This window comes from Telmatherina bonti (genome assembly GCF_933228915.1).
Source record: "Telmatherina bonti genome assembly, chromosome: 4".
Lineage (NCBI taxonomy): Eukaryota > Metazoa > Chordata > Actinopteri > Atheriniformes > Telmatherinidae > Telmatherina > Telmatherina bonti.
This window is the reverse complement of record NC_136622.1, coordinates 27,412,930-27,437,165: the sequence shown is the minus strand read 5'-3', so window position 1 is coordinate 27,437,165 and position 24,236 is coordinate 27,412,930. Positions and strand designations below refer to the sequence as shown.

Genomic DNA, 24,236 nt, shown 5'->3' with positions numbered 1-24,236 from the left:
CACCTCCCCCACTTACACCCCCAACAGATATCAACATGTTTAAGCCTTTGATGTGTTTTATGCACCTTATGTGAATATGACTAAAGAATATGACTAAACTGTTTGATGCCAGTTAGTTTTCGGCAGCAGAAAACAATGAGCATCGATGCTTGTTTGAAACTCCTGCCCAGGTAATCTGACAGAACTGTGAGATTACCTAAACTAGTTTCCTAAACATGGGTAAACTGGTAGAAAACACTGATTAAAGCTTTTCTATTTGGTTGCAACAGTATACTGGTCATCAGTGCTCTGTGAGCTAAAACTTACTGGTCCAGTATACCTCTAATTTCCTGTGGACAGGCGTGTATCTATGCTGCATAGAGGAATGGATATTCTTTAGGTGCCATGAGGATCTTTTCTCTTTTTTAAAAATGATTATTTTTCTTTTTGTCTGTTTCAGAGCCTCCATGTCACACATTATAATTGGATGTTTGCTTAGTAAAATGTAAACTGAGCCCATTTGTATTATGTTTTTAGCCTGACCATGGCATCCTCAGTGAAAAATACACTGGTCTTGTGTTCCCACTGATCTCGAGCCAAACTGGAGCCTCGTCAAATGACTGCGTGTTACTAAAAAGTAACATGATGACAGACTAAAGGCTGATTAAATACTTTCCCATTGGCACTCAGGAGCCAGATGTTAGCAGGTTATAGGAAGCTGTTCAAACAGTGTAAAATGGCTTTATTTCTTTTTCTTTAGTCTAATGAATTTATAATGAAATCTTAGTAACAACCTAACAATGTAACATCTGGCTGTCTAATGTGTTAGGTAAAAATATTATAATGTACTTTTTCCATATAAGCGTGGTAACATTATCTTTTAGTACAAAGCGCACAGCTAAGCACAGAGCTGCCAGTTTGGATACAGACTGTTAGGATGCTTCAGTCCTCATCTACATTAGCAAAATAAAACATGTAAAATACGGAGAAAGTCTTTAGCTTAAGTAATTAGCTGGAAAAGATGATCATTCAGTTTCCTGAGTTTATCCTGTTGTATTGAGTTGATATTATTGTTCACTTATTCATAATGTCCTAAATCTCCTGATTTACATGTGATACAATGCGATTACTACCCACAGAGACGATACACATAACATCTAACAGATATCAGCTTATCAATAACAAAGTGGCTGCAACATCAATTAGCAATTTTCTCAAAGACTTTAACAATAACAGCCATGTTTTTGTAACCATATGTATCCACCTGATGACTTTTACACTGGATTCATTTTGTCGACCCAAGAGACTATGTCCATCTACAGCCTTTAGTGGATATTTTAAATTTTAGACAAATTGTTCAATCACCAGCTTTTGTAAATGTTAAAATAGATTTAACTGTGATTTAAGCTGTGACCACAGCTGAAAACAGCATTGGTATTCCATGATTAGGCACCTGGTTATGACGTGACTATTAGTTTTTTCTAGGAGTGCATCCCGACAAGTTCGAGTAATTTAAAAGGGATGAGAGTAGAAATGTAATTTTGATACAAACTTGGCAATATTGCAAACTACTGTCGAGTTTATGCTGTGTATGATAAGTTAAATATGCATGAAGTCACCAAAGCAGAAGTGCAAAAATGTATAGGAAGAAAAACAACACTGAGTTTGCTATAAGTGGATCAATAAACTTTAAACTTGTCTTATTAGCTACGACTGTCCTGTCTCAGTCATGTCACTCACATTGATGATGAGCGTAAGGGGCTCTCCTGAATGGTGTTTAATCAGCTTCTCTTTGTTGGCAGTGAAGAACTGAGGGTCCTCTACGTATTCCAACAGGAAATGGGCTTTATGAGGTTCATCCTCCTCTTCTTCCGGCTTGTTATCAGAGGAGGAAGGGCTGTCCCCGGTGTAAAGAACTCCATTCAGAGAGAACTGCACAAAGGTCTCCTGGGACTGGGTGGATATTGGGGATGGACAAGTGATGGTGGAAGGAGAGAGCACTGCACAGTGCTGCAAACAGACCAAACACAGTTGTGTAAAAGTACATTTTATACATTTCAAGCCACTTAATAATCCCCACTAAAGTAAAAGGGGATCATTTTGATAAAAACTTACTGTTTCTCCGACTCCAAGCACTTGCATGGTGACGCTCTGCACCAGATCGAAGCCTTGACCTTTTACAGTGATGATCCGGCCACCACTGTGAAACACACATAGGAAAGGAATCTCATAGAAGTGGAGAAAAAAAATAAAATTCTTTTTAGTTATTCTGGTGTTTATGCTAATGTACCCACCTGAGGAAACTCTTCTTTGGATGGATGGAGCTGATCGTGGGGTTATTTTCATAGGTGTATGTGGTAACAAGGTCTTTGTCCTGACAAGGATTTCCCTCAAACTCTACACACACATCCACTGACTCACTGTATATCTGCAAGGCTGGGGGCATGATGCATTCAATCATTTGATCTGTTTTCCTGAAAAGAAAAAATAAAAACAGAAGTCAACATTGTAACAGTTCACTTTGGTAAGTTTATAGCTGTTTAGTCCTACAAGTGTTAGAGTTAAAGATGTGTTTATTGAGGCTTAGCAGACTTTTACAGAAGGCAGGGAGCCATTTTGGCATGCACTATGGCAACAAGTACAAGTGCTGAATTTTATAGTGTTAGCAAGTTGTGCAGACATTGCAAAGCAATACAGCCTGAATATTTAATTATAACTTCATTGGATTTGCCATCCAGTAGTTAAAAAGAATGGCATTAATATTAGGGAAGCAAATGAAAAGTTCAAATTCTTTGTCATTTTAATGGGAAGCCTTCAAAGTCATGAAAACTTGCCACTTGAGGCAAATCTGGGTCAAGTCAAAAAATATATATATATATCTATATAAAAAAGTTGCTGCTACGTGGTGTTGAGAATAAGTTGTTCTTACTCTGTGATGTTGCATTCCAGAGTGTCGTTAACCTTGACGGTAACCTGGGAGCCAATGTCCAGATGTTCCCCCCTGATGATCACTCTGGTTCCACCAGCTCGAGAGCCCTTCTCTGGCTCCATGGACAGCAGCTTTGGGACCTGCATGTAGGAAAGGCAATCAGCATATGACAAGCAAAAACATCTGTGACATCTGATCACAGTTTGTGACCTTGGAAAAGACAAGGTTGCTCCAGCTGTTTGTGCTCGATGATACTTTTCTTGACACTATGTTAAATATCTTCTCAACCACAGAGGTTCAAATGGAGAGTTTTCAAAGATTAGCTGAGGCAGCTGCTGACTATGAAGAAAACTCAGAAGACAGCCATCACTGCATTATGTAGTGCTGCTAAAGCCAACAGGCCTTTGGGCCCAAGTTAAAAAGACAGTGATGCAGTTCTGCATTGCGGGTAAGAATGATGTTCACATGAAGACCTGCATGTACCCAATCAAACATACACATGCACACACACACTCATGCACACACGCGCACAAGGGGTCCTTGGGCAAAAGATGAATATCGCCGTCCGGCTCTCCAGCTACCAGCATCAGCATTCCTCTTTCCAAACTTTTTATCCCCAACATGAACCTTGCCTCCAGGGAAGCCTCTTATCCTCACTGACAGGATTCACTTCCTCAGCGCGGAGGGATGGGGCAGACCTATTGTATGCTGGTGTTAGAGTGGGTGTAAGGAGGCAGATGTTTCCGTCAAAAGATTTTGAGGAAGGAGATGCAGTAGAGACACATATCCTGTCTCCAAAGCTGTTTTTCCTTTCTCCCACGTCTTCCCCTCAAACCCCACTCACACTGAGCATCTTTGAGATACACAAGGAAGCCAAGAAGGAGTTCCCACAGCAGCCTAGCCTTAATGTTTGTTGTTTTAGGTTTTCTTAATCTTTATGTATCAAGACAGGTTTCAAGATCAGAGTTAGTTCTCTGTGGGGTGACTCATGGACAGAGCTGCCCTTTAAAGCTGCAAAAATGATAGACGGTTCCAGCACTGAATTATGAAACACTCTGTCTATGAACAAAGAGAGACAAAGGACTTAGATGGGTATTTCCATGGTTTGAATAGTCTTATTCCAATGAGAGAGTGCGTGGGTCGAGGTTAATTAACACAATGCTGGCTAGCTCGCCTCGACCAGTGATAGATTCAGAGCAATGGGACATTCCAACAATCAGCATATTTGTTTTTGCTGGCAGAGAGAGACAAATGACAATGGCGCTTTGCTGCAGCTCAGATGGACGTTTGAAGATTCCCACACACTAGAATTCCTCTGAATCATAAAACGCATCTGTTAACACTCAGCTGACACACTTGGGAAGGCTTTCCCAGTAGGGAACAAGGAAAAAGAGCATAGAAGAAAATGTGGAGGAAGAGACATAGAGAACAGAAAGAAAAAAAAAAAAACAGCAGGAGGGTCGGGGGCTGGAGAATACTCACTAAGTATGAGAAGCTCTCCCTTGACGTGCCCGTCCCACTCTGATCCACATCCACACGAACAATACCCATCCTGTCATTTGCAGACTTCCCAGTGCGACACACGAGCCTGGGGACGAAAACACCACAACGAGAGACCAGTTAATAAAAGTACAATGTGGATAACGCTCATAAAAAAAAATAAATAAAAAAAATACACAGCATAATCCAGATTTAATAAACCAATTTAAAAAAGATTTTACTAAACTCAAATTGCAGGTGAGGGAAATCTGATCATGACGGCTACACAAAGACACATAATTAATCTCGGGGAATGGTAGTTATGAACTAATTCATCAGTCTCTGTTGCATTTACATATGGAATCAAATAAAGCCTTGAGATATCAGATATTAGCAGATGTAAAGTTCAAAGCTCCTCTGACCAGATGTGTGTAACCACAGAGGAGATTAACGGGCTGCTGAGGCTTGCTCTCTCGCCTCCTGGCTGTGATTAAACCCTGTGCCACCAGCACACACTCTACAGGGACGTCTCATATTAATGACACGGTGGTGTACAGAGGCACAGGGACCTTCTGCTCTGGGACCTCAGTGGGATAAATGTACTGGGGGTGGGATACAACCTTTATCGCCTGACACAATCCCCCTCCAGCTTGGCAGTTTATTTAGCCAGGTGCCTGCTGCTACAGTGGTTCGAAATTCTCAGCTAGAAATCAGATGATTGACAGAAGAATCGTGGGGAATTTGCATAAGAGGAGAGGCTGTGCTTCATGTAGGAGGACTTGGCAAGATGCACGGTAAAGATGAGGCTGGGCTGGACAAATATGGGTCAAGCTGTCGTGAATAAGACCAGAGAGAAAGCTCTATTTGAGCATTCTTAAATACGAGGCCTTATCCAGCTCAAACTGAAATGCCCTCTGTATTCACTGAATCTAAGCCCGAACCACTGCAGCATTTAATGAATCCAATTAAAGTACAAAATTTGCTCATTTGCCTGAGTTACTGTTGGAAAATAGTCTCCATCTGTTGATAACGGTGTCTATATTACTGCTCATTAATAACAAGAGCATCAGGTAAAGACTGTCATTACCCCTTAAATTAAACTTCTGTCACTTACTTAGCACGAGGGCACTCCTAAAGAAAAAAAATACCTCAGTTCACATTTCTCAATTTAAAGTGGAACTGAAGGAAGGACAAGCAAAATGAAAGATGATTATTAGATCCAAGCCTGAGGGAAATACGAGACAGCAGAGTCTGAATTTGCCTAAACATTCAGGACCGCTTCAGGCTCAGTCTTATCAAAACAGCACATCCCTGTATGGAGTCTATTAAAACATAGAGGTTTGGATTACTCTCTGCACAAAAGACAAACAAAAAATCTTTGCTTTTCTTCATGCGTGCTGAGGAAGAAAGTCTTAACTGCAGATGGAGGCTGTGATGGACACAGCCAGCAGGATTTTAATGCATGCTGGGTGTGGCTGGGTTCTGCTGCATTCAACAAATTATAACAGAGAATGTCATGTTGTAGCTGTGCCATGGTCATATTTATCAATGTATCAACAATGCCGAATGAAAAAACATCATATATCAAATTTAAGGGAAAAGTTACACACAGAATGCAACAGCAATCACGCACCAAGGAACATATTAGAATCAATATAGCTGTTCTGTGTCTTACTCAGACACCATGACATGTGGCTGAGCTGTGGACTGGACCATCAGCTTTCCATTCGGAGAGTCACCACTCCTCCCACCAAGTCAAGGCTGTTCCATAGCTTAGCATGTTTCTTTGAGAAGTTCTCATTTATCCAAAAAGAAATCTTCATATGTATTTTTTTCTCTTAACAGTGGTGCATAACAAAAATATTGTAAATTCATTTTGTTTGCAGAAACCACTAGAAAAGCTACTAGATTAATCATAAAAATCCTCCTTTAGACTCACTATTCACTCACTGCATTGCAGCCTAAATACATAACTGTAACTCCTGATGACAAAATCAAATAAATACCAATTAAATTGATTCAAATATCTTTTAAAGATTCTTTTAAATTGGATTTGTGCCTGTCATAAGACTACAAGGCTCCATGTAATGTTGTTAGTGGTGTTGGAGGAGCAGGACAGTCCTTTATTTAGGACTGATGACTAAAACACAGCCATTAAAAGGACTATAGAGCCTCCTACATGTAGAGTTCATGTTGTAATCCTCCCACATCTAAGAACCATGATGTCTTCCAACTATCTGCAATCAGATACAAAAACATTTTTAAAAAAAAGTTTGCAAGACTCAGCAAGACCTGCAGATATCTTGTTGCGCAAATGTATGAGCTGTAAAGTTGATTCAACATTATCCCAGTCGAAGGACAAGCTGACTCCCAGTAGGAGCAAACAGAGCCCAGACTGACCCCTGCTCCACATTCCAGTGCTGCTTCACAGCAGAGATATTATAGGGTTTCAGTGGAAAAATTACTTTTGCAGAAACCAGAATGCCCCTTATCATTTTCCTCGAGTGGTTGATGAGAATCATCAACAATCATGCGTCTGGATGCAACCGCTGTCTACTAAATGGACAGAGCGAGGGCCACTCAAAGTTCATATGAAAATGATAGTGAGGGCAACATGAAGGATTTGAGCCAAATATTCAGAGAAGCACTCTGGTAAATGAGGTGCACCCAGGCTGACTGTGCCATCAATTAACATGTCAACACCAACTGCGTGGAGCCGAGGCTCTCCATTGCTGCACATTGTCCTTTTGGCACACAGATGTGAACTTTCACCTTTCAGCACAGAAGGAGGCACCTGTCTTAACAGCCCTGGTAAATGAGGTCACATGTGCAGGTGTGTGTATGCTAATTTGTGTGTGTTGCATTTATATTAAACTTTGACAGAAATTAAAAAAAAAAAAAAGAAACATTTAGAAAAACTCCTGCAGACTTAGATTAATAGAAGTAAATTTTCTTCTCTAATTTAGGTCTGAATTAATGTAAAAATCACAGGTTTGAGATAAGATCAGATCTAACAGGGGACTGGATGTCCTGGTGATGATGCGTGTAGGTGTGCTGCCTCATGTGACTGCCAGTCAAATGTGCTGACAGTGTCAGATGAATTGACGTGTTATGATTTGTCAGACTCACTTCCAGCAGTGAAGATGTGCGCCGCTATCATAACAGTCAGCCTCAGGAACCAATGAGGAATGACGGTATGAAATGAGATCAACCCTAGAGTGCAACATGATTCGCTGCTTCTGACATGTGTGGTTTGGGGGGAATGTGTCAGGCTGCTGGAGTGGCAGGTGAGACCCGGAGGTCACCCTGGAACTGGTTTTAAAACAATGATTGGCTTCAGTGGAGCAAGACCAGATAAACAGTTCCATTCAAGGAACATTACAGATACTGAATAGAAGTTTGGATGTAATTGTAGAGTTACTGACTTTCACTGAGTTCTGTAATGGCAGTGTTAAAGTCGGGCCCTGCTGTCTCCATGGTGATAGTGAGATAGTCCCTGAGCTAAGGGGGGATAGCAACACTCATTTAGAAAAGAGAGGGGTACTGCATAATAATATTTGTAAAAATTAGTCTCATGACTGCATGAAAGACTAAACAACAGAATCCACAGGCTGGAATCCTGATCCCTGTTTAATGCAGATGTTATGGTGAGCGGAAGTTTAGCAACTCCTAGACAAACAAAAACGATTCACTTAATCACAGGAACTACTTTCTTTCAGTTACACACAGCGTACTCAGTAGCAGATTCATATTCACTCATCCTGAATCTTGATTTGTAACGGACTGTGGTTTGGTCTTTTTTAAAGAAAGATACGAAATGTAATAAGAGAGGCATTTTCCTTTCACTAACTATATTCTTATTGGGAATGCATGAATAGGTTGTTTTCAACTCGATGAATGAGAACCGCTGACTGTCTTGGTAACCTTAAATGACCTAAACTGATTTCTATGCAAAATACCTGGGAAGAATCTTCTGGAAAAAAGTGCTTCATCTCTCCCACACTTCCCTAAAGCACTAACAGTGTGGAGATAACTTATAAAATTCCACCGGCTTTAACTGGCTTAGGAATCAATGTACACATACATAATATGGTGCAAATTACGCAAATACTGCAAATCCACTATTGGAACAAGAACATTATGTTATTTGGTATCAATACATATATTAATAATGTAGAATTTCCTTTATATATTGCAATTAGGAAATTAGTCTCTCCATTTGACCCATTTCTGGATTCATTAGAGCAGTGGGTTGCCATGTTTTGGTGGCTGGGACCTATCCACGAGGCCATCACTCCCCCAGTTTTACAATTATAGATCACCTGACCATATTTTATATTTATATGGTAAATACAATCAAATTTGATTGGCTTGTTAGTTAGCTAGCTACCGTTACCAACTACACTGACTATACATCTTGGTGTGCCTAAACTCTGAACTCCTACTGGTGGTGCTTCACCGTCTGCTATGTAGACAGATAATTATAAGAGATAAATGTTGCAGTGTTGTAGCTAGACGTGTTGGCTGTGATGAGTCTGAAATCTGTGTCCCACTGTATGATGTAGTCCCACATTTCGTCACTGTACGTTATACGGTGATATAAGTCACCATATGATGTGCTTGTCAGTGTGAACAATTGGTTTCTTTTAACCCAGGTCCCTGTCAGTGATGCCTTACAACACAGTCTCTATGTAAAAGATACAGAAACTACTGTACTTCAAAATTTAAGAGGAAAATTACCAAGACTTTCTGTTTGATTTGTTTCTTCAGAGAACTTTAATGAGTTTACGGTTGTTAGTTTCACATTCTCTTCATGAAAGCACATTATGTTCGTTTTGTAAATTATGTTCCCATTTAAAGTCAAATGAAAGATGAGCGGCGTCCTGAGCTCCTTAATCAGATTTATCCCTTCAGTTTCACATGCATGTCAAAAGAATAAAATGCCAAAGAAAATGCTTAGAAATTGTGGCCGACATTCAAGAGGTCTGCTCCACTCGCCGCTCACTCCACACCAAGAGACTTTTCTCAGTCCAAAGGTTCTCAGTCCTCTTATTAGTTCTCAGTCCAAAATGTTTCTATTTAGCTGTTTAGCACACAGACCCCTTGACAAACAAACAAAATAAACAGGTAACACGTTACAATAATGGTACAAATCATATACTTTAGTAATGTGTAACTCATGATGAACTCATGTATTTATTAATGAAGAATTTATCATGAATTCCTGCTGCTCATCATGTTAACTTGATCCTTAATTGATAATCAATTAAAGAACATTAGTTCACTGTTAATTCATCAATATGATGACATATTTGCCAGTTTAAATAGAAACTTATTTAATTCCCTGCTACTGATTTTATTTTTATTTTTATTTATGCAAGACACATTCAAAGAAGTTCATTTTGGTGAACATGGTTGTAAAAGCACTTTGAGTGACTATTAATAAAGGTTTTATTGGAGGTTTTTTTGTTTTGTTTTGTTGTTACGAAAGCAGCTATGTATTTGATATAAAGCATTTCCTTAATAAACCAGTGTCTTATCTTCATTAAAGTTACTGCATTAATACAGTGATATTAAAACTCTAATAATCCCTCCAAGCGCTTTTACATATCCATGTTACCCAAGTGAACTTCTTTGAGTTTGTCTTGCTTTCAATAAAAATGAAAAAAGTAAGAGGGAATTAAATCATATATTTCTGTCTAAACTGAAAAATTTGTTGACATACTGATGAATTAGCAGTGAACTGATGTTCATCAATTGATGATCAATTAGGGGTAAAGTAATCACATGAATCAACATTCAAATCATCATTAGTTCATGATGAGCAACATTAATTCATGATATAGTCTTCATAAATTAATTCATTAGTTCATCATGAGTTACATATTACTGAAGTATATGATTTGTACCATTATTGTAAAGTGTTACCAAACAAACAAACAAACAAACAAGCAAATAAAACTGCATAGCTTTCATGTTTACAACAAAGATCCAGGATGTGATGTCGTGAAGTTCAGTTCTCCTTTAAAGTTACTGCAACATGTATATCAGAGGAACTTAATGGTTTAAGTTTTTAAGATATTTTTTCTTTTGTCCTTTTCCTACTGAAATGTCATTCCTGTTGCATTAAAGTTTGCACTCTGTTTTCCTCAAAAATAGACAACTCTGACGGTACTGTCTGATTTGTGGGTTTAGGCACACAACATGTTGGTGTCAGGGAGACGAGTGACTGCTTGTTTCAGTAAGTGTGACATATTTTTCCTTTACTTTTCTCTTTGACAGTGTCTATTTTTGCTTCCCATGCACCTGAACACTCACCTGCCTGAAAGTATGTAAGGTTACCATGACAACATGTAATTGGCACCTATTATCACAAGTCCTAGCTGCAAGATTACTGCATAATTTAACAGAGCTTTAAATATAAATATAGCTGACATAATGGGCGAGGACTTATTTATGCTGCCCCACCATTTTGACAGAGCAGATAATAAAACTCAAAGAACGCCAGTTGCTGGGAGTCAAAATAATAAACATTTTTTACGATTGCTGCTGTCCTCCAGCAAACACCCAGGGAATAACTGACATAGACTGTGAATCTGTGAATCTTTACGTAGTTGGATTTTATATTACTTACTTTACAGAGACAGTGTAGAGCTCAGGAAGGAGCTCACATGGCACGTCATCTACAAAGACCATCACTGCAGAAGCTCTTGGGCCCAGGTTCCTGCCCTGTACTGTCAGCAGTGTGCCTCCTTCAACAGGACCCCTCAGGGGAGAGATCTGACAAAGACAGAGCCAAGTGATGAGCAGAGAAAAAAAAAATCCCTGTGACAATGCTCTAACATGCACAATAAATTAGAGCTCATAAGTCGATTACCACCTTAAAACACTCAACTAATGATGGGTTGTAATTAACACAACAGAAAATTACAGGAATAGACGTGTTGTATCTGATTTTTACATGGAGTGTGACACACAGAGATGAAGATCTAATTAAATAGACACATGGTTTAGGTATATGGACACACAAAGCAGACTCTTAACTGTGCCAGTCTGAGACTCCACAGCCTCTAATCCTCTATAGCACATGCAAATCAAGAGCAGCCTAAGAGCTCCCTTCACATCCCACAAGAGACAGACAGAGTGAGAAAGTGAGGGCTGGAGAGGCGAGGTGGAGAGCACGGCAGAAAGGTGGATGAGTGGGGAGGCAATTTAGAGAACCGAGTGTCGAGAGGAGAGTGAATGCTGATGATGGTGGTGAGAGAGCAAAGCCTCAACAGGGGAATTAATGCACAGTGCCTCTCCCTTTCATCTGTTTTCCTGTGTCAGCTCTGTCAAATTCCTAAGTCCTATTTCTGCATATGTTCAGAGGCATGCTCTCATGGATCATTTCAGCCCTTGTCTTTGGTCCCTTAACTTCTCTTGTGGAAGCAACAGAGAGAAAGAGGAGGACCGTCACCTCTTCAATCCCCATGAAAACGGCTTTAGAGATAGGATCTCCAAAGCCAAGACACTAGAAATCTACCATCGCCTTGCCACTGTAGCATAGCTTCCCCAGCAAGCGTGCCTCTCGGAATAACCCCTAGGCTGAGTCGAGGTCACAGCGACCCCTCTGCGTTATTAGTCCGGCTCCAGCTCTATCAGAAACGGAGATGAAGAATGAAAACAGCAACTCTGTTTGGTCTAGGTGAGAGGACAAGATTTGACACTGCATTCAGATAATTTGAAAGGCCTAAGAGTGGCAGCACAGATAAATAAACTATTTATTTCTCAGCTGAAAGGAGAGACAGTTGGGAGAAGGAAGGAATGTATGCCTTGTGATACCGTGTGAAAACAAACAGTTGGAAACTCATTTTCAGGCGGATTTACAGGACAGGATTCTTTTGTTACACCAGTCTTTTGCATTTCCTTAACCCTAAATGTAGCCCATATGCACACCACACTCCTTATTCAGCATACTCCGGAAAAGCAGTTATTTAGTATCAAAATGCGTCTTATAGCTCCCACTTTAGTGTGTCTCTGTCGTGCCATTGGGCAATGACATTACCATAAGCTTGCATGCTGTTCATTTACACCTCTGCAAGTCTTGGTTTACAGCACAAACTCTGCCAGGCCTCCAGGGAGATTGCAGAGTGCGAGTGTGTCTCTGCAAAAACCTCCTTATGGAACACTGGAGCTATTAAACACATATGAGGGATAAACTACTCCTCATTCAAACACGCTGTAAATGCAGTGTACATGTGTTTAACCTGCTCCAGATTAACTATCAAAATTATACATTATTTCTTTTCTAAATAGACTGTTTTGCAGTGAAAGCTTTCATCTTCGTCTTGTCAGTCCAGCTCCTCTGCATCACACTAATCAATGAGGATGTGAAGACAAAAACAGGAAAAAAAAAATCTCCTCACTACCCTTTTCCACGCATTTTCCGTCCAACACACTCTCCGTCCTCTCTCCCAGCCCATTCGGGTCTCAGCCAGGTCCCTCTGTTCTTTTTCTCTTTCATGTTGTGGATAAACTGTGTTTGGCAGTTCCTGTTTTGGATGCTGAAGTATGTTTTCTTTCACTGCAGCGGACTAGCCTACACATAACATGAGAACAAAGAGCCTCTGGAGATAATAAATGTCTCCTTTGTCTGCTGCCAATGCATTAAACAGAGAGCATTTTTCACAATTAGGAGATAGGTGGCAAAGTTTAGTGAATAATGAAATCCTTCATTTTAATATTGATATTTTGACATTAGTATCTCATGATAGAAATTGCAAATGACTCGGGAGAGTGAAGACAAACGTGTTTCATTATCTTAGCAGCGCTCTGTCGCTTGGACTGTAAAAGAAAAGGCTGCGGCAGTATGAGTATGGCTGAATGTTTAAGGAAAGTGGATTTTTTTTTTTCTCAGTAAGCCGGGGTACTTGGGCTCTAACCCCTGTGGATTCTCTGGGAAAACACGGCTGCCAAAGCATTGCATCACACACCCCACTGAACCACAACCCCACTATGCTCTCTCTACAACCCACCCTCCTGTGAGAGTCAGTAGTGGGTTTATGTGTGTGTATGAGAGAGAGAGTGAGAGAGAGTACAGCAACAATGGTCTACCCACACAAACGGCATCTCTGTCCAGCTAACTTTGCTCACGTAAGAAGTCCACATGAGTTAGACTCTCACATAGCATCCTGTTAGTCACAGTATGCTGACAGCTACAAAGAATGACGGATAATCGTGAATGCTTCAATATGGCCTTTTTGTGTGACAGATTGCGGGCTTATGTATGTGTGTGTGTGTGTGTGAGTGCATGTGTGGCTGCCTGCTTTGTTCTGCTTGCTTATTCTCCTGGGCCGACCAGGTTTTATCTACAGGAAGTTCAGGCCGACTGGGTCTCATGTGAGCCGTGCTTCCCATGACCGCCTACCATGGCTATGCTGATATAAGCTTCAGAAAAAAGACTTGGAGGATGACTCCAAACGCACCCCCATTACAGTTAGACAAATAAACCACAATGATTATGCAAATGAGCTCCATAAGGCTCTGTCAGTAATCACGATGACATGACCGCAGTCAGATCCTGTGTTGGATAAACACCCCTTCATTTCTTTTACCAGCGGTTTTGCTGCTGTTGTGGTTAAAAAATATAAAATCCCTCATGGCTGCTTTTTTCCCCTCTTTTGGCTTTTGTGGTTTCCTACATAAAAGGCTCTAGCTCACAGACCCCAGCCCACAGATATCCTTACACAATCCAATCCAATCCAGTTTATTTATAAAGCACCGTTAAAAACAACAAATTTGACCAAAGTGCTGTACAGAAGAAACAATAAAACATACATATTTACATCATAATGGGGCATCAGCACATTGTTAATAGTAAAACAACCCTTTAAATTAGTCAAACGCCAAAGAGAAAAAATGAGTCTTCAGACAAGACTTAAAAACAAGAAGCGATTCAGCCTGTCTAATGTACAGGGGCAGCTTATTCCACAACTTGGGACCAATAACAGAAAAAGCTCGGTCACCTCTCAGTTTACGCTTCGTCTTAGGAACCACAAGCAGAAGTTGATCTGTGGACCTCAGAGAGCGTGTAGGGGAATACCTCACCAGCAGGTCTGACAGGTAGCGAGGGGCCAGACCGTTCAGGCATTTAAAAACAAATAAAAGAATCTTAAAATCAATTCTGTAACGGACAGGGAGCCAGTGAAGGGAAGACAAAATTGGTAAAACATGGTCAGACTTTCGAGATCCAGTTAAAAGACGCGCTGCAGCGTTCTGCACCAGCTGCAGCCGTGCGAGAGAGGACTGACTGATCCCACAGTACAGGGCGTTACAATAGTCAAGCCGTGTAGTTACAAAAGCATGGATCAAAATTTCAAAATCATGTCTTGAGAGTGAGGACCTTATTTTTGCAAGCTGTCTCAGGTGGAAAAAACTTGCTTTCACCACAGCACTAATTTGTTTGTCCAATTTAAGTTCCTGATCCATTTTCACACCAAGATTGCAGACAGTAGGCTTAACAAACTGTGACAAGGATCCAAGGTTAACTGAGACAGCATCACCAACACTGCTAGGTCCAAGAAGAAGAACCTCTGTTTTTTTTATCATTAAAATGCAAAAAATTTATTGACATCCAAATTTTAATTTCATCAGTGCACTTTAAGAGTTCAGTGGCACTGAAGCTTTCTTGACGTTTGAGGGGAATGTAAATTTGGCTATCATCAGCATAAAGATGAAAAGAAACACCAAGCCTTCGGAGAATAGACCCCAGCGGCAACAGATACAATGAAAAAAGGAGCGGACCAAGGATTGATCCTTGCGGCACGCCACAATTCAAGGGGGCCGAGGATGAAGCAAAGTCACCCAATCTCACACAAAAACTCCTATCTGCTAAGTAGGAACGGAACCACTCCAAGGCAGCCCCGTGAATGCCCACTGTGTTCTCAAGTCGGCACAGTAGGATTTCATGATCCACTGTGTCGAACGCAGCGGTCAGATCTAACAAAACCAGTGCAACAGTATGACCAGAGTCAGTATACATCAAAATGTCATTAAAGACTTTAAGTAGAGCAGACTCTGTGCTGTGCAAATTTTTAAAACCAGACTGAAAAACTTCAGGGATCTCATGTGCATCCAGAAAGGCCTTCAATTGACAAAATACAATTTTCTCTAGTATTTTGGACAGGAATGGAAGCTTAGAAATTGGACGAAAGTTTGAAGGATCATTGTTATCAAGGCCAGACTTTTTTATTAATGGCTGAACAACAGCGTGCTTAAAGCATTTTGGCACCACTCCTTTTACCAAGCTTCCATTCACAAAGGGTGCTATGGTTGGAAACACCTCTTTAAAGAGGCGCGGAGGAATGGAATCATCAGGTGAGCCCGCAGGCTTCATTCCACTAACAACCTTCTCCAAAATAGAGAGAGTCACAGGCTCCAACTGAGAGAATAAGGCAGTGCATGTGACAGAGTCAGACAGACAGACAGATTGAGGGGAAATAAGAGCCCTTGTGGTTACAACCTTATTCACAAAAAAGTTCAAAAAGTTCTCACACACTTTATGTGAGGCTTCAAGGCTGTCAGATTGGGGGACATTAACAGAAGCATTCACCAAATTAAAGAGAGCACGTGGGTTGTGCCTGTTAGCAGTAACCATATCAGAAAAATATTTTGACTTGGCTAATTTTACACATTTCTGATATCTGTGCAGACTGGCCTTTAACATTTGAAAAGAAATTTGCAACTTATCCTTTTTCCACCTGCGCTCAGCTCTCCTGCACTCACGTCTCACAGCGCGAGTGGACTCATTTAACCAAGGCTCAGATTTAGGCTTTGCCCGCCTAGCTTTTAGCGGAGCCACACTGTCCAAAATATACATAATTTATAATTTATAATTATAATTTTAATATATAAATTTACACAAGGCGGAAGGTGTTCCCATGCTCGCAAATGTGATTGCCGATACGCTCAACTCCGTCCCACGAGAGCTGTAGTGTTAATACAGAGTGAACTGCTTTAATAAGATCAAATTCAACAAATTCCCCGGGAGCTGACACCAGACAGACAGGTCATGGGGGTACCGCATAATGTCAGAGACCTCATGATTCCACTTCTGACAAATCAAGTCTGGATTGGGAAAAAAAAGGAGGTGATTGTGTGGGAGGATCAATGTGAGCTCCTGCGCTTCCTTGATCATCTTACCTGGTAGATCTCAGGAGCAGGACACTCAGCCCTAATAGGCTGGCAGTCATCTCTTGGCCTGCAGCTGTTTTCACACCAGCCGCACAGATGTCCCTGATCCTCACGGCCCCAGCACTGGGAACAGTCCGAACTACCCACTCCACAGTTGTACACCTCCACTAGAGGGAGGGGGGGCAGGTAGGAAAGAGAGACGAATGATGAAAAGAAAATAAATACATTAATGCCAACAAAAATATGGCGCAGTTGTACTTTAATTATCTCCATTTAATGTTATGTTTTTCCTGCCACTTTTTATTTGACAACATATAAATGTTGTTAAATGTAAGACTTTTAAAAGCGTCTACCACAAATATGTCTTGCACTCTGATATATTTCCAACCTGGTCTCACAGAAAAACAGGAAACAGTCACAAAACAGACAACTATGAATATGAATGCTGTAATTTTGCATGGAAGTCAGCAATACTCCACTATATTTCAGTAAGAAGTCTAGTTTGTGTGTCCAATGTCTTTGTGAATTTAGAAAAAGGCAATGGAAACATTATAGTGTGTTTTCAATAAAAGCCATTACATTTTTCTAAACTTTAAAACTTTTAACCCTAAGCCTAGATTGCTTGGAATTGGATTCTTTTTTAAAAAAACATGACTAAATCTCTGCATTTAGTCATGCAGTATTTGAATAATTTTGATGTCATATTAAAGTGAACACTTCTGAAATTTGACAAGTAGTGTAAAATCCAGCATATATGTCACTATATTTAGGACTCTAAGGGTCAAAGAAGGTTTCTTATACCTAACTTGAGCCAAGAAATATGTAAAACAGCAACAAAAAGTCCCTGAACAGGCAAGGAAACAAGATTTAACACATCAGATTTACACATCCTTGTTTAACTTTACAGCCACACATTTACTTCCTTCCATCAAGACCTCTAACCTCCAAAACACAACTTATTTTTACCAACTTTTTAAAAAAAAAAAAATATTTTTACCATATATTATATGTTAGAAAGTGTCAGTCAGAACATCAAAACCCTTCCTTTACATTAATATGTAACCTGAATGATGCTGATGATATTTAAACACTTTTACTTCTTCATGCATGTCAATTTACTTCAATACCTTTTACATGTAAAGTATTTACATATTTACGTTCAGTAGTGAACCACATATGCAGAGGCTGATCAAGTTAAGGTGCACACTTTAACATATTATCCTCTACAGCTTACGTGAACCATATGGGCTGCATGCTCTAAATAAACAGTGTGAGCATTTGGAGGATGATATATTCATGGCTATAAAAATAAACCAGGAAGAAAACAGAGGTGGTGGAGTGGATGAGAACAAAGCCAGGGAAAACAGATGATTATGTTCGCATTCCAAAGTGCCTCCCAGTGAGAAGTCCCATTTGTATTACTGCATGTGCATCTGTGCAAGTGATTGTGTGCATATTAGTGTGTGTGGATCTGTATCCATGTGATAAAGTGTGTGTCATTTGAAAATTTGATGACGGTGCATGTTGTGAAGCAACCGTCCTGTCTGTTAAACAGTGTCTGGCAGCAGCCCAGAACTGTTGTTCACATGGTAGACACATGCACTGTGAACAACACATCTGGGAGTGGGACAGGCAAAGACTTGGCTTGCGCCTGCTCTACAGACAATATGCCAAGTTCAACAACACACACCACCACTCATCATCTCTCTGTTGTCATGGAGCTCAAATTGTATTTGCAACAATAGATTTGGACATAGCATGGAAGAGGCAGTGAAAACACTTTAAATTGTAGTTCCCTGTGTTCTGTAATTATTATGTGTAATTAGGCATCACCAGAATATAACATTATTGTAAATTACTGTTTGTTGGCAAATTACGTGTTGTAATACACAAACTGCTATCATTACAAGAGAAAGGCAGACTAACACTTTCTTTCTTTCTCTTTAAGGGATTTTTTTTCTCTACACCTTCAGTCAAATCCACAATCTCATCAGAAAACATCTGGAGTAACAGCATCAGATTAACATTACTTTTATTTTTTTCTTCTGCTTTAATTACACTCCAAATATAGAAAAACAGGTCGCCTTAATTATAGGGTTTACATCTTACCTCTAAAGGGCTGAGGACTGTCAATGAATATGCCCTCGCTGTGACTGCTGAAGTATCCACTTCTCCTTAGGTTGAGGTGGAAAACCTGACTCCTCTGATTAGTGGACAGCTGAATGAACAAAGAAGTAGGCGGGATAAGTAAACAGCCTGTGCTGAGCATCTCTATAGTCTCAATGTGCCTGCATCATGTAATTCTGTCTCCACTTACTGTTACTTTAGGTAATAATAGGTTTTCAGTCAACTCGCAAACAGGGGTTTAAAATAATTGCATAAAAAACAACTTACAAATAAAGGTTGAAAACTAGCAATAATGAGCACATTGAGGCAGTAAATGTGCAGTAGATGTGACAAATTGACTCAGTAGATATTTCTGGTAGGTCATCATCCGTACTTACCGTCACACCGCTGCACTTGACAGTTGAGTTGTTCAACCATGTGGCCTGATAAAGCTGCTCTGTTCCAAAGTCACACTCCAGATCCTCCTTCTGTGTCACAAAACACTTATTTTAAAGAACATTACTTATTTATACAATAATAACAAAAAAGAGATTATGTTATACTGTTATTAAGGGGAGATAATCACACATTTAGTACATAATCCTTAAAAAATGGGAGTATACTACAGCAAAGAAATGCTCAGTCAAACATGTCTGGTAACAATTGTCTATTCCAACAGAACACCAGGAAGCTGAAATAACCCACAATAATTGCGCCTGCCAGGAAAAGACGCTCGAAATTCATATTCATAAACATCTGGAGTCCCACACCTCTGCAAATCATCTGGGAGTCAGAATAATGAGTGTGAATTTATTCTTCAGAAAATGAGTGCCTAGAGTTCTACTAAGCCAAGATATGCGACGTTTAGACCATTGAGAATCTCAGATAGGTAAGAACACTAAAGGATAAGTGCTTAAAGTGGAAGAAGTCATTTGTCTGTGAGTCCAGTCAGCCTAAAACGGTCTACTTTGATCGGCCTCACCAGGACTCTGCGATTTCACCGGCCTTTCTGACACTGAGATGCTTGAATTTGCTGGTAATTGGTTCTTGTTTCTTGTGGAACTTGTAGTTCTTGTTCACTGTGAGCTAATAAAGACCTGACAGCCAGATTCTGCTCATTTTTTTTCATCAAGTGTTTTTGTAAGTCTGTTTAATCATCGGTAATAAACATTTTAGTAAAAGCATGAGAACAAAAGAAAAAATTTGCACACACACACTCACAAAAACATCCAATAGAGTCTATGCTGCGGGGATGTGTGTTGAAGGGGTGGAGTTTGATTGACAGCACATTTCCTGCTCTGGTGACTAGTGGACGAAATGAAGACATTACTCAGACAATGTTAGTCTGTAGATACTTTCATAATAAGGAGTAGTATGAATGGCCAATGACATCCAGGCTATCCCGAGGAAGTCTGTGTGTGTGTGTGTGTGTGTGTGTGTGTGTGTGTGACTAAATGTCTGTCACCATAGCAACACACCAGGAGACTGCTTGAGAGGGCAGCCAGGGTTAGGCGTGTGACTGACCACGCCTGGCAACTCGTCAGCACTGGAATTTTTTAGCAGATCCCAGTTGTGTCTTTATCAGCGGAGCACAATCAGCTTCTGGCTCGTTCAGTGTGGATTAACTATGAGAACGGGGGGTTAAAAAAAATTGATCTGGGAAGACGGGCTGAATTAAAAATGAGCGAAATAAAGCTCCTGCCACCTGTGCTGCCTCAGACCGAGCGCATATTGTCCACTGTGCTGACAAAGACACAGCTCAGCATGCCACAGCAGCAGAGATACGGTGTGTCCAAACAGCTGAGCAGGGAGCAACATAAGCATAAAGGCATGCACTCATTCTTCATCCTCATCACTGTCTCTTAACACGGAGAACACCCAAACTCAGGTTTTACTCTTTCATTGACCCAAATCACAGCACACAAATATCCATCTGCTTTTAGCTCAGCTTGAAGCAAACGCGCCATATGCTTCTGTTTTATTCCAATCATTTTCACAACAGGCTCTTTGGACAAAGTCCAAGTCCTGCTCCATAGCTGGAGGCAGTCTGTCATACCTCCTGGATGTTGCTCATGGATAAGGTGAAGTCTTGGGCCATTCCTGACGGTGATGGAGGAACCTCTGAAGGAACCAGACTGGGACAGGAAGCTGCGTTCTGTGGTGAGTGGTGGGGTGTTGGGAACAGGAAGTGACATATAGGCGTTAAAGACAACAATGGATCCCCCCGCACACATCCGCAAACCAAAATACCTGTCCTGTTTATCTCGAGGAGAAGGAAATGAGAGGGTGAAGTCTCGGTCTGAGGGAAACAACAATAGCTTCAAATAGAGAGATGATGAGGGATTAGAAAAACAGACCCACCGGACACCGCGATGGGCTCAGCAGAGCAGGAACAGCCATCTTTAAAATGTCCTCATGACCTACTTTGTACATTTTTTTTAAGATAAAAAAATAACCTCAAATTTGAAGAACAGCTTATAAAAGCACAAACGTTTAAATGCTCTCTTTATTGTATCTTGAGATCTGAAATAACAAGCCTGACCGAGATTTACTGCATCTGCTTCAAAGACGCAACGACGCCTTTATTACTTCAGCTGCTTAAAATGGGGTCTTGTGATATAAAGCCAAACATTAAACAGTCATGGCAATAAAATGCTTCAGGACTAGAACAAAATCAGTTGACCAGCCAGTGATCAGAGAACTTGGAGGCACATGCAGCTCAGACCAGTGATGTGAGTGGAATCAAACCCTGAGGGGGAATAAACTGCTGGGCCAAACAGGCCATGAGATCTGACATGCAATAAACCTCCAAAGAAGACACAAATAATGCAATGTCTGGCTTAGTCTTGATTCTGTTAGGAAAATATCCAAATCATGGTAGTAACTGTTTTCAATGAGGCTCCATTGGTTATGAATAAATTTTTCTCTTTTACAACCGTTGATATGTTTTCTTTTCAGTGCTTCTCAGGCTTACAGGATTTTACGTTGCTGAACATCTTTCTAACATAATCCATCTGTGCAGACACCTACTCAAAATCAAAGGATATATATACTATTAAAGCAGCCTTTAAATTTTACCTTAAAAAAATATATGAGCACAATGAATCTAATCTTTCACTCTATTACACAAACCAGCCAACGAGTGAAACTTTAGAGTCGGCAGCGGGAGCTTTAAAATGGCACATTACCCTCTTATGAGTCTGTAAAACCAGAACCTCCAGAGATTTTATAGCTGGTTTCAACATTTCTCCATGCTGTAGTTGAGACACTCACACCATAACCTCAAAGTGAATCACCACGTGGTTGATCTTGCACAACCAGTCTGGACTCTGATCATTACAGAGCTCTTTTTCGACAGCAGAGTCTGGATTTTGTCTCGTGCTTTGACTAGTAGCACATTAGTATTATGAGCTCCTCCAGGCGTCTGTCTGGTTGACGGAGTAGAAGGAGAATTTCTCACCTCGAGCAGATTGTGCTTTGAATCATCTTTACTGGAGACACACAGGTGGTTCTCTTGGTCCCAGTAACACTTCCACCTGGTGCTCAGGCAGCTCACGCATCTGATAAAGATAAAGACACACATTCGTGGTAAGAACTGAGAAAACATGGCTCAAATATAGCCAAATCTGGCATGTTTTCACCCCCTATATTATTTCCCTGTGATCGTTCCCATGCAAAAGTTGGGTACGTGGCCAATTCTGACTCATCCGGAGCGTAAAACAAACGGAGAAGCCGAACCGAATTAAAGGCATCAAAGTTAAGCTTTAATAAAAGGAAGTAATGATTAGTCACAGTGGCAGATACATTCACTCCACAGTTCCAGCGCAGCCGGCAGAAGAGGTCAAACTGGGCCAAATCTGCTGAGATCAAACTCTCTGCAAGAGCTCACACTGCTAAATGATGATGCGTGAGTATGCATGCTGTCTTTTGTGTTTGTATCTCTGTGAGATCAGACATGAGTTTTCTGATGCCCGCATAGAGGTATTGCAGAAAGAGGGTCCATCAGCAGGTTGTTACCTTCTTATGCTTCATAATCACTGGAGCAGTGCCAACGTGTACAGGTTAGACAGGCACAGCCTTCACATAGGCCAGATGTGTAGCGGAGATGACACACGGCAGCATTTGGACATATGGACTGAAAAATATGTCCTCCAGATAAGCTGCCTTAATAGAGCAGTACTTTATAATTGTGTGAATGGGATGTGCATCATCGCATTGCCTCTGGGAAGAGGCAGATGTCCCACACGAGGAATGATAGTGCCTCCAGTGATAGCAGCACTCTGAGGGGGTCTCCAGATTAGACGGAGTGAGGTGGGTGTAAGAGGATGCAGACATGTAATTGAAACGTGTTGAGATTAGAAACAGACGGACCCCTAAAGGCTCTTATCAGCTGCAGCTTCGCTGTTTTTCTTGACTCCCTTTCTGTCCTACCAAAACACCTAAACCTTACCACCCACACACACGTTCTCACACACATACATAGATTGTCGGCCTACACACACGCTCTCCGCTTGACCAAACTCTGACAGCAAATACCCTGTGAAACTGCCCACCCTTAGTCATAATGACCATTCGCATACACACACACACTAAATACACAATCAGGCTCGCAGTCTCAGGGCCTCTCAGTGGACACAGCGGTTAAACACACATCCTCAATCACATCTCTGTCAGAGAGAAATACGTTGAGGAGAAAGGATCAGTTTCGGGGGGAGCAACAGAGAAAGGACAGGGAGGCAGACGTTAACAGTCAGAGACAGATGAGGAAGAAGGGATATGAAAGAAAAGAGATGTGGAAAACTTGAGATAAAAAGCTCATAAAACACACAAAAAGAGTTGGTCTTCTACGGAATGAGAGGGCAGGTTAAGCGTCAGACACTGGAATGCTCTCATCTGGTTGTCATTAACACTTAGCACAGCGACCACTTCGAATGTATCGAAGCAGAACTGTCTAAACACTCTCACACACACTACACACTTACACAGTAACACACTTTTTAAAAAAAAAAAACAGATACAGTCTGATTTAGCACACAAATAATGTCATAATGCAAATAAAGGCTGACAGTGAGATACTGTGACCCAAGACTAGTAAATAATGATTCCTTCAGAACTGATTCAGCCAAAATACTCAGAATTTTAATTGCTGGTTTGAGCCATGGTATCTGAAACATTCAAAATAGAATAATCTCTGACATCAGGTCACAATAACTCAGAAAGCTACTGTGCCAGAATTCAAAACTATCACTCATTCATTGTGTTTTACATGTGAAGAAATGCAAAACCATTTAAGAACGTGAGGTTTTTTTTTGTCCTCTTTGTTGATTGGTCAGGTAAATTACCACTACAGTAAAAAACTAGAAAAGCACTCGCAGAGCGCAAACCTCTGCTCAAGGACACAGTTCTAAAAAAAAAAATCCTGGATCCAAACGGAGATCCGATCGCCACCAAAAATTAAATCAGTTCTTCCTTTTTACATTTTCAACAACTCCTAAAAATTTCATGAAAATCCATCCATAACTTTTTGAGTTATCTTGAACACAAACAAACAGACTAATAAACAAACAGA

General features: G+C 40.6%; 1 protein-coding gene across 1 annotated transcript in view; it reads right to left on the bottom strand.

Annotated features, from left to right (window-relative positions):
* Nucleotides 1–24,236, bottom strand: part of plxnd1 (plexin D1) — a 71,870-nt gene that overhangs the window by 26,222 nt on the left and 21,412 nt on the right. Inside the window, exons 8-18 of the mRNA XM_079238906.1 lie at nt 22,128–22,227; nt 20,724–20,822; nt 19,066–19,155; nt 18,671–18,779; nt 16,571–16,728; nt 11,022–11,167; nt 4,391–4,496; nt 2,909–3,048; nt 2,274–2,453; nt 2,095–2,179; nt 1,720–1,989 (exon numbers count right to left, since the gene is read on the bottom strand). Of these exons, the coding sequence (XP_079095032.1) occupies nt 1,720–1,989; nt 2,095–2,179; nt 2,274–2,453; nt 2,909–3,048; nt 4,391–4,496; nt 11,022–11,167; nt 16,571–16,728; nt 18,671–18,779; nt 19,066–19,155; nt 20,724–20,822; nt 22,128–22,227 (1,483 nt within the window). The remainder of the gene's footprint in view (nt 1–1,719; nt 1,990–2,094; nt 2,180–2,273; nt 2,454–2,908; nt 3,049–4,390; nt 4,497–11,021; nt 11,168–16,570; nt 16,729–18,670; nt 18,780–19,065; nt 19,156–20,723; nt 20,823–22,127; nt 22,228–24,236) is intronic.